Raw genomic sequence first — 13,913 nt, 5'->3', positions numbered from 1 at the left:
GGGCACAATATTTACAAGCCTAGGAATTATGTAATCCAATTATAATTTATCTCTGCAAATTCAATTTAAAATCCAAATGCATTTCTTTTCAGATGCAAAATGAAGGGTAAGCCCTCTCTTTCCACTCTCTCCCTCATCACCATCACTGCGAAGATAAAGACCCTCCCTCCCACTCTGTCTGCAGAGATTTCTCACTCAGACAAGATAGATCTTCCCTAAATCCACCTCACACAAGACTACGGGGGCATGATACTGGTGGAGGAAAAGCACTTATTTTCTAGATTAAAAAAGGAAATGGATTGGAGTGAGGGGAGGAGGGGGGACTGAGGATGTATAAGTGCCTCCAGGCCTCAGATAACTATTGGAGAAATAACAAGCTACTGACAAGATCTTCTTTATCTTTCCACATAATCTAAACTGGTTCTCCTCTTCCTCCTCCAGGCTAGAGTCCAAATAAGACTTAGAGATCATCGTGCTCTTTGAGACTTTTTTACTGTTGTTACAAAGATGCAACCACTGAGGTCCCCTCCCCTTCCTGATGCCAGGTTCCCTTAGCTACTTTCAAATGTTTAAATCAGCAAACCAATGAGGCCCCTCACCAGCAGTGGAAAGGCAACTCGGTAACAACTTCAGGATGACGGTTCTAAACAGAAAAACATTTTTTCTCAACCCTGATGCTTAATTAAATTTCCCCCCTCCTTACTCATCACAGCTTTGTTTTAATCAGATGAATTGGGCAGCAGTTCTGTAACTTAAGGCACACAAAGAAAGACACTGAATTAAGACAAATATCATCTGGAGGGAAAATTAATCATAGCAGAAAAGTGTTTTTGTTTTAGGTCTCAATATACAGAGATGATGAAACCAAGTCACACTCAAAAAAGGTAGAAGCCTCAAGATTTCCATACATGTGGCTTGCAGAGGTGAGTAAGAGGAACAGAGCAGGGCTTGTTGAAGCACATCCCAGGTCACAGATGCTGCAGTGCAGAAAAATGAGCCACAGCTTTAGAGATGGCATTCTCTTCTGAGAAGACAAATGTGCCATCCACTATCCAAGAATTAAAGAACTCATGTGACTTAGTAGGGACAAGCTCCCATGGGAGAAATAACCTGTCTTCCCAGGGATCTACAAATTGACTTCTGCCTCTCCTCCCAGAGGGAGATAAGACCCTACACTTCTCCCCTTCAACATTAGAACCAAGATGAGACACAAGTTGAAGGATGATGTTTTAGATTTCATTTCTCTCATGAAAAGAGCAAAGACAAGCTGCAATTTGAACTTTACTCGATCTACAAACAATAATGGGAAAAAATTAGATTAGCCAAGTCCACAGTTTCCTAGTTGGTTTGGCTAGTTTACCCTCATATCATTAGCAAGTGTGCTTAGAAAGCTATTTTGCCCATGTGGAAGATAACTTACACATTCAATAAAACCTTACAATAATCGGCTATTCAGTCTACTTTTGTTTCACTGTCCCCCAACCCCAGGCACAGTACCTTTTAGATAAAATGTAGTTTGCTACTACAGGTATAACCATTATAGTAAAAGAGTTCCCTATAAGCTAGTCAGACTCACTCCAAGTATTCTGAATAAGTCAGTTATGTGTGTTTGCTTGGCATCAATTTTGGGTTTAGCCTACCCAAATTTAACCTCTTCTCCATCCACTGAAGCATCTTAATATAACCTCCTTTATTCACATACTTGGGTTAGTGGATAAAGATCTATTATATCAAGGATATCTAATATTTAGCTAATGCAATATTAAAACTGATATACTGACTTAAAAAGATATTTTAAAATTTAAATAATTTTCACAATTACCCTAAGTATATTTTGAGATTGCTAACTTCAACTTCAGAAATTCTCATTTTTCAAAAAAAAACAAGAATTATGTTTAATAGTGATCTTTCTTTCTGTGAATCACTCTGCTCCTAGGGCATGAAAGTTAATTTTAAAGAAACACCAAGCAAATAGCTAAATATTTTGCAAATATCTACTATTCATATCCAATCAACTATGTAATCTGTTTCATGTATTACCAAATTCTTTGTCAGTTTTAAATCAAATGCAGTATACTTCCAAGTAATATTGAATGTAAACTATAATTGAAAAATAAAATTTTTTAAAATGCAGTACACTACTGCTTTAAAATGTATTCCATGGCTCTATGTTTACACATGACGGTGTTTCTAAGTTACACTTAAAAAAACTAAAAATTTAATCCTATTTTTATAATTTCTTATATTACAAAAACAAAGATATAATTTCATAGAAAAATTTGGTCTTACAACACAATATTACTTTCATAATAAAGTCCAAGTTCAGTTTGAGAAGACTTTCCTACCTATACTTTTCAAATGTTCTGTATTTATGTATCCATCACTCAGAGAAACTGACATTCCCCTATTTTCATGTCTTTATGAATGACAGTCCATCATTCCAAAAATAAATTTAAAAAATAAGACGGACTGCCATGGCCAGTATGGCTCAGTTGGTTGGAGTGTCATTCCATACACCAAAAGGTTGTGGGTTTGATTCCGGGTCAGGGCACATACCCAGATTGCGGGTTCAATCCCCAATTGGGGCTTGAGCAGGAGGCAGCCAATCGATGTTTCCCTCTCACATAAATGTTTCTCCCTCTCTCTTTCTCTCTCCCTCTTCTTCTCCCTAAAATAAATAAATAAATAAATAAATAAATAAATAAATAATAAATAAATAAATAAATAAATAAAAAGATGGACTAATGGATAGAAAGATGGATGTGCCCATGAATATGATAAGGCAAGTATAACAAAATGGTAGTAGCAAAACCAGGTGGGAGGTATATGGGTGTTCAATGTAGAATTCTTTCAATTTTGCTGAAAGTATGAAAAATTTTATAATGAAATCTTGGGAGAGGCTAACCTCAATGACCAACACAGAAGTCCATTTTTTCAAAAGCATTTAAACCCTTTCTATCACGAATCATAGTTATTTACATGTCACATCTAATCTTCCCTAAAGGATCCAAGTTTGAATAATTTTTCTGTCATTCAAATGCATTTATACATCTTATACACCATAATCATTCAACAAACAGGAAAAAATACTTTGACCATCTCTTTAAAATAACATCACTGTTCTTTAGTTATAGTAATAAAATTATGTTCACATAATATAGATTATGATCATGTAGAACACACAGGAAGCTGAAATATAAAAGGCACATGTTTTAAGAAAAAATTTTCCCCCAACCATATATTTACAATATAACTAAGACACTAAAACATGCACACATTTAAGCTAAATTATAATATACAGCAGCATGAATTAAGAGTTTAGCAGGCATTCACTTAGGGAAAGCAAAACTACTTTCCAGCATAAGCCAAGAATAAAAGTTGGTGGAACTAACTTGCACACTGAAGACTAAGCAAAATTTGTGGAATTTCCAGTAGAAGCACAGATGATCCAAATTTGGGGGACAAAATGGGTTAGGCCCGAATTAAGTGCTAACCTAGGGGCCCTGGCAGTTTTGGCTCAGTGGTTAGAGCATTAGGCTCCAGGATCAAAGGGTACCAAACCAATCAATGTGCCCCTCTCTGTCTCCCCCTCCCTCCCTTCTACTCTCTCCAAAAAGCAATGGAAAAAATATCCTAGGGTGAGGATTAACAGAAAAAAAAAAAAAGAGCTAAAAAGAACTAACATAGGGGAATGGTTGGAGGCTAGGATGGGAAAGTCTCAAGAAACTTTAAGAAAGCAGAGTTAACAGACTGGGGGACACTGAACCCATAAGAAGAGTGAAGAGGACATCCAGGTTTGAAAACTAGACGAAAAGCCAAGTAGACCATTAACCAAACCGGGGAACTCAAGACAGGAACCTCATCTGAGAGGAAGAGGAAATGTAGTATACTTGGGTTTAGACATGTTGAATTTGAGGTAAAAGTAGGACACTTATCGCCTTTAGATACCTGAGACATAGAACAATAGAGGGGTAAGTCATCTAAAAAAGAACCAGAGCCCTAGCAGGTTTGGCTCAGTGATTAGAGTGTTGGCCCGTAGACTGAAGGGTCTGGGGTTCGATTCCGGCCAAAGGCACGTACCTCGGTTGCAGCCTCGATTCCAGCCCTGGTTGGGGCTCATACAGGAAGCAACCAATTGGTGTGTCTCTCTCAAATCAATGTTTTTTTTTCTCTCTCCCATTTTCTCTGAAAAGCAATGGAAAAAATATCTTCGCGTATTTAAAAAAAAAAAAAAGGAAAGGACCAGGGGAAAAGATCACAATTAGTCCCAAGGTATACTAATGACTGAGCACAGGAAAAGGAAAAATCATGAGTAAACCAATCAGAGAAGTCAGAATGATGGGTGAGGATCAGGATAATACAATGTAACAGAGTCCAAGACAAGAAAATATTTCTACAAAGGGGATGATCAACAGAAAATGAGAAAGGGGAAGAATCAAACGCTCCCTCGCCAGCCTTTGTGATTTACTGACCATAAAGAGTGCAGCTTCGGCAATCATCGAAAAGACAGAATTTAGGACTACAGAAGCTTATCACACAGCTGTCTCACTTTATTTTTTTTCTGTAATGAATACAGCCTGAAATAAAGGGCACATGTTGAATTTATGTCCTTAAGTAATGCATTAAGGTGAAAACTACTAAATAATAAGCTGAAAAGTTGTTGCAGATATAGCATTCTAATTTTATTTGGTTTTACATCAAGAAGCCACAATCACCAATCAAAAAGAACATATGCACCCCTATGTTCATAGCACAATTTACAATAGCTAAGATCTAGAAACAGCCTAAGTACCCATCATTAGATGAATGCATAAAAAAACTGTAGTACATTTACACATTGGAATACTATGCAGCCGCAACGAAGAAGTATCTCTTACCCTTTGAGACAGCATGGAGGGACCTTGGAGAGTATTATGCTAAGTGAAATAAGCCAGTCAGAGAAACACAAGTATCACATGATCTCACTCATATGTGGGATCTAATGAACAAAATAAACTGATGAACAAAATAGACCAGAGACACTGAAGCATGGAACAGACTGACATAAATGGGGGGGGGGAGGATTAACCAAACAACTTATATGCATCTATGCATAACCCATGGACACAGGCAATAGTGCAGTGAAAGTCTGGGGAGGGGGCAGGAGTGGGGTAGAGGGGGTCAATGGGCGAAAAAAGGGGGACATCTGTAATACTTTCAACAATAAAGATAAAAAACTTTATTTTCTTTAGCTTGTATCAAAGCTACATGACAGACGACAAACAAAAAAGAAATTTAAAAAAGGAAGGCGGCCCAAATGCCTTCCAAGTGGCAAGAACTCAACCCAAGACTCGGTATTTACAGTGCTTTAACCCACAAGTAGGTTGATAAACGGTAAGACTGAGCGAAGTAAAATGAAATACCAGTAAAAAACGGGTTTTTCTAAAAGATGGAACAGTAAGAAGTTGCCAATGTACAAAAATGTATTATTTTGTTTCATATGTTCCTTAGAAGACCACAAATAACAAGAAATAATTCTCTGCAAAGAATTTCTGTGCCACTGACCAGTTTTGTTATCCTTATCAGGAATTAGCAAAAAGGGAGAATTCTGCCCCACTTTAGTACATTTGTATATCATATATCCATTGAAATACAAACCTACATCCCTTAGACACCAAAATAAACATTTTTCAAGTTCATCTGGTCCTCTCTGTTTCACAAATGAGAACCACACCAACTTCAGAATTTTATATCCACAGAAAAAAGATGGTTATCTGACCCCAAGGGAGGTCCCAGGTTTGGGCAAATCTCTGCAAATTGTTCCTATGAGGGCCAAGGCAAATCTTAAACTGCAGAGAAACAGGACTAAATCTCTCTGCTCACTGATGCTCCCTACATTTGCAAACTCCTTTGCTCTCTCCAATCACCATGGGGTTTATATGCTGCCTGTCCAAGAGGATTCCAGGAAGCACCAAAGTTACAGCACACACTGACCAAAAAAAAAAACCAGCCAAGTAAATTCCCATGATGCCAGGGTACTGGGCAGTTTCCAAGGGCAGAGTGTTCCAGAAAAATACAAATAGTTCAGGCTTCCAAAAGGAATTCCAGGCGAATACAGATAGCTGCTCTGAGAAAGTCATGCAGGCCCAAGCCAGGTTAAAGCGTCGTCTGGATACACCAAGGTTGTGGTATCTATCCCAGGTCAGGACACATAATACAAGAAACAACCAATGAATGAATACATAAAATAAGTGGAACAGTAAATTGATGTCTCTTTCTCTCAAGGTAATAAATGAAAAAAGAGAAGAGGAGGGGGAAAACGGGAGGGGGGAGGGGAGGGAGGATGGATAGATTGCAGTTTAGGAGTCTGGATGAATAGCACAAGGACAGGAAAAACTTTTCCAGCCCCTTGGGGATTCTAACTAACCACTGAGTATTATCTCCTCTCATCTTCATTTCCAATGTAAGCTCAGATTCCCTGTGCAGTGCATAACTAGCGATATTTGTGTCCACTGCCAATGTGATAGCCTTTCAGTAATTATGGAAAGGGATCCAAAAATTTTAATCTTTTTTAAAGTTTACATGAGAACTTTTAAGCCTTTCTTTCCAATATTCAAATGTTTGCACTTAAAAGATTTTGAAAAGCTCAGTATCACTCAAAAATAGAAGCCACCCCTCCTGACACATCTCCCCAAGTTTGCCACAAAAACTTTAGCAAAATGCCCTAGCCAGTTTGGCTCAGTGGTTAGAGTGTCGGACAGGAGACTGAAGGGTCCCAGATTTGGTTCTAGCCAAGGGCAAGTACCTTGGTTGCAGGCTGGATCTCCAGGCGTGTGTGGGAGGCAACCAATCAATGTTTCTCTCTCACTACGAAGTTTCTCTCTCTCTCTCCGCCTTCCACTTTCTCTGAAAAGTAATGGAGAAAAATATCCTCGGGTGAGGATTAAAAAAAATAATAATACGTAAAATAAAAATAAAGTTCTTATGAGTCTCACTTAAGATATTTATACTTGGCATCTATTTTAGAATTTCTGAACAAAATAGTTCATCATGACATGTTTACATCAGTTCCAGACAATTTTCAGTCTTTAGCAAATAAGATATACTTGGCTGCATAATCATTACCCAATTTTAATTCTCATGCTCCCTTCAAATGTATATATTGAAATTTTCACTCAACTGTAAAAAAAGGTTTTCCTTAAGGTAATTTCAGTAACAAACAAACTAGAAGTGGCTTCACCAAGGATTCTTTAAGTCAAATGTGACTGTGCAGCAAGAAAGCAGCCATGTTCCTTCCAAGGGATCTCTGTGGCTAAACTACTCACCTACAGCTTGAAAACCCAAATTACAGAATATTTATTTTAAAATGCAAGAAAGTGCACCCTCACTTCACAGACTAAATTAAAGAAACTTCATTCCAAAATAAAGAATATCTGAGCTACTTCTTAATACAATTTAAATTTTTCTTTAACATGTGTTGAGCCTTGTTGAAGCATTCTTTTAACCTAATTAAGTACTGCAAATAATATCAAAATAAAAAACAAGAGCCAATTCAAAATTGCCATTTACCAAAAAAAAAAAAGTCAGAATTCACACTTTACTTCCCAAACTCTAAAAAGCTTTCTATTTGAAAAAAACAGGTCATGGGAATGAAGTTTCACTATTTATAAATACTGTACATGGTTTAAAAGATCCCGGGTTTTCTAAAAGCTTTACCTTCTACTTTGTTGTAGCCTTATGACAGTTCTAACCAACACTAAACAAGTGTAAAGATGATTTAAGGTACCATCCCTACAAATACAAAATGCATGTCTCAAAAACATAACCAGTATTTAAGGAACTAGAAGTTTTTGAGCTCTTTAACAGCTTCCCAACTACTTTGTCCATGCAAATTACTTTCAAATTCTCAGGCAGGCTGTAGGAAGTAAAGCACAAGAAATTATATTTAATTAAAGATTCAATCTAATTCCCAATAGTAAATCACAGGAAATACTTACGTGTTCCTAAGCAGCCTCTCCTCAGTCCTAAAACAGTTAAGTTTGGGTTGATTTGCATTTTAGAACCGAATTTCTCCCTTTTGTGAATATTTAAAACAGGAGAATCTTTCAGATCTGAGTGAAACTTGGTTTTAACAAGTAACTCAGTTTTATGAAAACTCTAACCAGAAGACTAGTTATGAGTTAGAACACTTCATATTGTTTCTTTTCTTCTTAAAATACCCTTTTACTCAAAGTGAAAATGCACTTGCTGTAATCTGACTTGCACCAACTGACTCTTGATTACACCTGAAACACTTACTCACTTGAGAATGGCAGTCTGGTCCCTTCCAAAGCCCCACTAGGTTTCTACTGGGACCTGCCACTGGGCCTTCAAATCTGGACAGATAATCCTAACTAATACTTAATAGATCTGCTACCTCTGGTAAGTAAATTTTTTAAAATGATAAAATTATAATTGCACTTGAAGAAAGGAAATTAGAACAAGAACCTAATAAAAACGGTTAGGGGATGATTTGGATTTATCTTTTTTTTTTAACTAAGCACTAAAGCTTAAAACTTTAAGTTATATTCCTAGTTTAATAATAATACTCTGACTTAAAGACCATTTGAGAGGCAAAACTAAAAATAATCCCAAAACTTTGCCTTTCTCTGCCTTTAAAGAAAGGCACTCCAGCAAGCTTAAATAGGTTGTTGTATCCATTTCCAAGGACGTAAAAGAATGGTGTAAGTACATCCTGTGCTTTAAATGGCAAAAAAACACACAAAACCTTAGTGGCAAATGCTTTATCATAGCTCAAGTAGTACGGAAAAATGAGTAAGTAACCAGTTAAATTCAAAGGGTAAGTGAAATTGGATTTGGCAGACAATCCTGATTTTGTGACTTAAAAGAATACAGGGTGGGACAAAAGTAGGCTTACCGTTGTTCATATGGAAAATAATACAATTAGTAAATAATAACAGAAGAGTAAACTGTGTTTTGAGTACTCACAACTGTAAACCTACTAAGGAGGTACTTTACTCCTTTTTGAAACACTTGGTAAATTGCATGGATGCCTAATAATGAAGTTTTAAGTGATTATTTTACTTTAAAACACACTTTGGAAAAAATAAAATCCTGTTTCCTTCTCCAGGAACTTCAACACGAAGTGAATAACTTAGCTTTTTTGACACACAATAACCACAGGGATGGCAATGTATGTAAAACCACCTTGGTGTAACAATTGCGCAGCAAAGATTATGCTGTACATTAAGATTATGATTATCTTTATTATGTTGCCTGCACAGTCAGGATGAGGCTCTCGGATCTATACTTTCTTGGTCGGTGGTAACACTGAGGTGACAAAGGGAGAGAAAAGGCACACACGTCCCAGTCCGGGTCACCCCAGGTAGCCTCTCCGTGCCTGGTTAAAGGCTTGGGACCCTGGGCGATTCGAAGTGTGAGAGGCACTTCCTAGCGTAGGGAAGTGCTAGCCGCGCTATACCGCGGCGGGGCCGTAAGCGGCGCTGGCTCTTTAAAGGTTCTCGCTTCCTGCGCCCTCAGCCCCTCCCAGGCTGTCGCCAGCTTCTGCCTCCGCCCCTGCCAAGGGTCACACTTGAACTTTAACTCGCGTCCGGCAGCCTGGTACCACCGCTCCGCAGGCGGTGGCCACCACATTGCACTTGTCGGATGCGCTACTTCGGGCTCGACGCGCCCGGTTCCCTGTACTCAAGGCGACTCCGGATAAAATCAAAACAAAGCAAAATGCACACGGTCCTCCAAAAACTGCGAGGCCAACCCCCATAGGCAGGCTCGCGCCGGGTCTATCCTCTCTACTAGCAAGCCTAGTTCCCTGCCGGCAGGGTTCCGAGGCCCCTCGCTGGGCCCATACCCGCCCAGCGTGACGGAAACGGCTCCCAACACAGCCCAAGGCTGGGAGGTCGCGCGCTAGGGTTCATAAGGAGCGGTCCTCACCCCCTCAGGAGGTTAAGGTGCAGTCGCAAAAGTCCGCGTGGGCTGTGGATGAGGGAGCAGCTCCCAGTGAACCTTCTCCTTTCACTGGCAAACTTTTCCGCCTGCTCTGATGTCCACTTCTTGGCGTACTTTTCTCACGAGCCCGCTCCCCGTTCCACTCCTCTCACTTGAGCGCGCGAACACTTGTATCTGTCCCAGGCAAACTCACCACCCACATCAACCAATTCTTGCCCGCTCCCTGCACGCACGCCTTGCACTTTTAGAGCAAGCAAACTTGCACAGCCTCCCCTCATGTGCCCCACCGAGACCTCAGGCGCAGGTGGGGGTCCCCGCATACCCTCTTCCCTGTCTGGCCATGAGCCCCGTGACAACTCACCTTCCAGCCCGCCGAACTGTTGCTGTCGCCCTTATCCTTGAAGTAGGGTACACTCTTGACCATCCACTCGTAGATCTGCGACAGCGTGAGCCGCTTCTCCGCAGAGCTCTCGATGGCCTTGGTGATGAGGTCGGCATAGGACAGATTGCCCCACGCGTTGCGCCGGGACGAGCTGCTCTTGCGCGGCTGCCCAGCAAGCGACCCGGCAGCGGCGGGGGGCACAGGCGGGTGCTGCGACAGCGGGGGCTGCGGCGGCGCCGGGTGTAGGCAGCCCGCCTCTGGGCCCTGGAAGTCCCCGCACAGCCCCCCGGTGGCGGCAGCTGCGGCCGCGGCCGCCGCCACCGCCGCCGCCGCCGCCGCCGCCGCCGCCACAGAGCCGGGCGCCTGCTGGAAGTCCCCGCTCTCCTCCAGCAGGCTCAGGTTGCTCATGAAGTCGGCGTTGACAGCCGCTGCCGAGGGCAGGCCCGTGGCGGCGTCGGAGTTCGCGGCCGCGCTGCCCGACGGCGCCGGGCTGGAGGTGGCCGAGTTGGACTGGCTAAACTCCGGCCTGGGCAGCGGCCAGGTGCACGAACGCGGCCGCGGCAGCGGCTCGAAGTCCGGGTCAATCTCCACCACCTGGGGCGCTTCGGCCATGGTGACCCTCGCCCCTCCCCCAGCCACAGGAGAGCCAAGAAAGGGTAGAGCGCAGCACCGGGGTCCAAGGGGGAGGGGGCACGAAGAACCAGTCCGAGATTGGGGTGCGAGGTCGGTGCCGCAAGCGGACGGAAACCGGGAGGAAGGAGCAGCGAAGTGGAAGCGCGAGCCCAGAACTTAACTTCACGAGTCCATCAATATCTAGACTCCTCCGGGTCCGCTGCACCGACGGGACGGCAGGCCAGGGTCGCCGGGCCCGGGCAGCACCGGCGCCGCGCTCCTGCAGACAGGGCCCGCGGACCGGAAAACTGACGGACGCCGCGGGCCGCTTGCTTTCTCGGGCCGCGCGACCACGGCGCTGCTGCCTGTTGAATGTGGCTGCGGCAGCAAAGGCGGCAGCTACTACGCGGCCGCCCGACTTACGGGATCTGCCGCCACCCCCGCCCGCTGCGGCGCGCGCGCCGGCCCGCCCCTGACTGACAGCTCTGGCGACCAATGAATGCTCGGCACCGCCGCCGGGGCAGCCAGTGGGAGCCGACCTGGGAGGGGGCCTGTTTTCCTCCCGGAGGCAGTCAAGTGTTGGTGGGGGGTAATGGGGTGTTTTTCTTTTCTCTCTTCTCTCTCTCTCTCTCTCTTCTCTCTCTCTTTCTCTCTCTCTCTCTCTTTCTCCCTCTTTCTCTCTCTCTCTCTCTCTCTCTCTCTCTCTCTCTCTCTCTCTCTCCCCCCTCCCTCCCTCCTCCTCTCTCTCTTCCTCCCCCCCTCTCTCCCCCTCCCTCCCCTCCTCTCTCCCCCTCCCCCCTCCCCCCTTCCCTCCCTCCCTCCTTCCCTCCCCTCTCTCCGCTTTCCTGCTCTGCCTTTTTCTCTCTCTCTGTCCCTCCCTCTCTTCTCTCCTATCTCTCCCTCTTTTTGAATCTGTTATGATTTTCTGATAATTCTCGAGTGTTTCTGTGAGCCTCTCGCCTTCTCAGTGTTTGATTGCTAGGAGGCAAACCAGCGTGGAGGCGGTGGCGACAGTGTTTACTACTGAGGAGCAAAGCTGAGTACTCGGGAAGTGCCAGAGGAACGAGTCCCTTGCTTTTAACTCAACGTCCTCCCCGGGCCCAAAGCGGGGTGAAGGCGGCCGGGGGCCGGTGGGACGCGCCGCGCTCTGGGGGCGCTGGGTGGGCGGAGGCGGCCTCGCGGAATTCTACTCAATCATCCGGCTTGGCGCTCCACCCACGATTTCTTTGCAGAGAAACGTGGGGCAGCCGATGGATTTTGTTTTGTTTTTTTGTTTTATTTCTCCGCGATCTGTCAAGTCCTGCTGCCCCGCGTGGGCCGCGCACGCCCCCCGGCGCCGGGATTCTGACTGTGGAGTCCGCGGGTCCAGCGCCCTCCAGCCGCCTCGGCGCCCGGGACCCACCTGTCCGCACCCGTTAGCTGAGCCTCTGCGGTTTGGTCTCGTCCGAGGCCAGTAGTCCAGCCCAGTAGCCACCAGCCATGTTCACTCCATTCTTGACCTACACGACCAGAAATCAGGGGAAAGGGGGCTCGACCTGGCAAATATAGCCCTATTTCACACGCACAGCCCCAGGGGCGGGCATCCTAGACCTCATTCCCTGTGTAGAAACCTCTTCTGGGAGAGAACCTCAGATTGCCCACCGAGTCCGTCCAGGGACGTTAGGGAACAAGAGAGCATTTAGTGAGAAACTTGTCACTTTATTACCCCTAATTAAGTTTAACTGTTTGCTTGTAATTTCTTTGCTTCTTAGAACGGAGTGATGACGTGTTGAGAAGTAAAAACTCAAGAGCTTTGGGATACAGGCCTGCCCCACCCCCAGGTTCCTAATTTACACTGCTTGTCAAGTGCGTCAGTCAGCCCACCCACCCCACCCCACCTTTCCCCATCTGGGCTCCAGGTCCAGGAAGTCCTGTCGAGGTCAGTGGGGCCAAAAGTAGGAAGACAATGGCCCTTGTGTCTCAGGGAGCAGAAGAAACAGTTTTCAAGTTTTGTTTTGTTTTGCTTTGCTTTTTTAGGAGGAATATGGAAAGCATTTCTTTTCAGAGGGATGGGATCTCAGGATGGAAGATTGACAGTAGGGTTTTAAATATCTCGTCCAAAATGACAGCTCCCAATTCTAAAAAAAACAACAAACTCTTTCTTACAGATAATTCTTCAATTGAAAAAAAAAATGGCATCTTACCTTGCAACCATGGTAGCTGTGAAAACCAGCAGTATAGTAGCCACTGGAAATGGATTTGAAGCTCTCAAAAGCCTCATCTTCAGAGAACTGTCATTATTTGATTTGTCTTGCAGCTCCTTAGAAAAGCCCCATTCACAGCACTTGTCTTTATTGGACCTGAGAACTCACTCAGTGATAAAAGCCCTATCTCTAGTGCTTCTGTTAAAGGGGAAAAAAAAATCTTGGCTATTGTTTAACATAGCACCATAGCTGCCTGAGAACAATACCAATTGAGGCAAACAAGAGTCGGACCAAAAAACTTAAAAATTTGGGGAATGAGATTCCCATAGTTTTGAAAAGTTTCAATATATTCCTAGAATAGAGTCATGATTCTCCAAGTGGGTTCCAGAAACTGCACAAGGCAAAAATTATTTTCATAACAATAGTAAGACCCCTATTTACCTCTTTTACTCTCATTTTCTCGTAAGTGTGCTTTAGAGTTTTTCAGAGTCTACATGATGTGATGTCATAAAAGACTGAATGCAAAAGTAGATAGGAAAACCCAGCTGTCCTGTATTAATTAGGCTAGACATTAAGTGAATTTTAATAATATAGTTATTTTTTACACATAAAAAAAGAAAAAATGGCATCTTAAGAAAATTAGTCCCCTTTTACAAAAGTATGAAGACTTAGAGATTTATTTTTTCCTTCACATTGTCACTATCATCTCCCTAGTACAGACCCCTGTTTCTTTATAATCCACTTTATCACAACAGCTTCCTACTGATATTGAGGGTGGTGGGCTGGGGTGA

General features: G+C 43.4%; 1 protein-coding gene across 1 annotated transcript in view; it reads right to left on the bottom strand.

The window, feature by feature from the left end:
* Positions 1-11,319, bottom strand: part of FOXO1 (forkhead box O1) — a 95,708-nt gene extending 84,389 nt beyond the window's left edge. Inside the window, exon 1 of the mRNA XM_087814353.1 lies at positions 10,307-11,319. Within this exon, the coding sequence (XP_087670479.1) occupies positions 10,307-10,939 (633 nt within the window). The 5' untranslated portion in view covers positions 10,940-11,319. The remainder of the gene's footprint in view (positions 1-10,306) is intronic.
* Positions 11,320-13,913: the final 2,594 nt, after the last annotated feature.

This window comes from Miniopterus natalensis, chromosome 2 (genome assembly GCF_054644295.1).
Source record: "Miniopterus natalensis isolate mMinNat1 chromosome 2, mMinNat1.hap1, whole genome shotgun sequence".
In the NCBI taxonomy this organism is placed as follows: Eukaryota; Metazoa; Chordata; class Mammalia; order Chiroptera; family Miniopteridae; genus Miniopterus; species Miniopterus natalensis.
The sequence above is the reverse complement of the archived record's forward strand: the minus strand, read 5'-3'. Positions and strand labels throughout refer to the sequence as shown.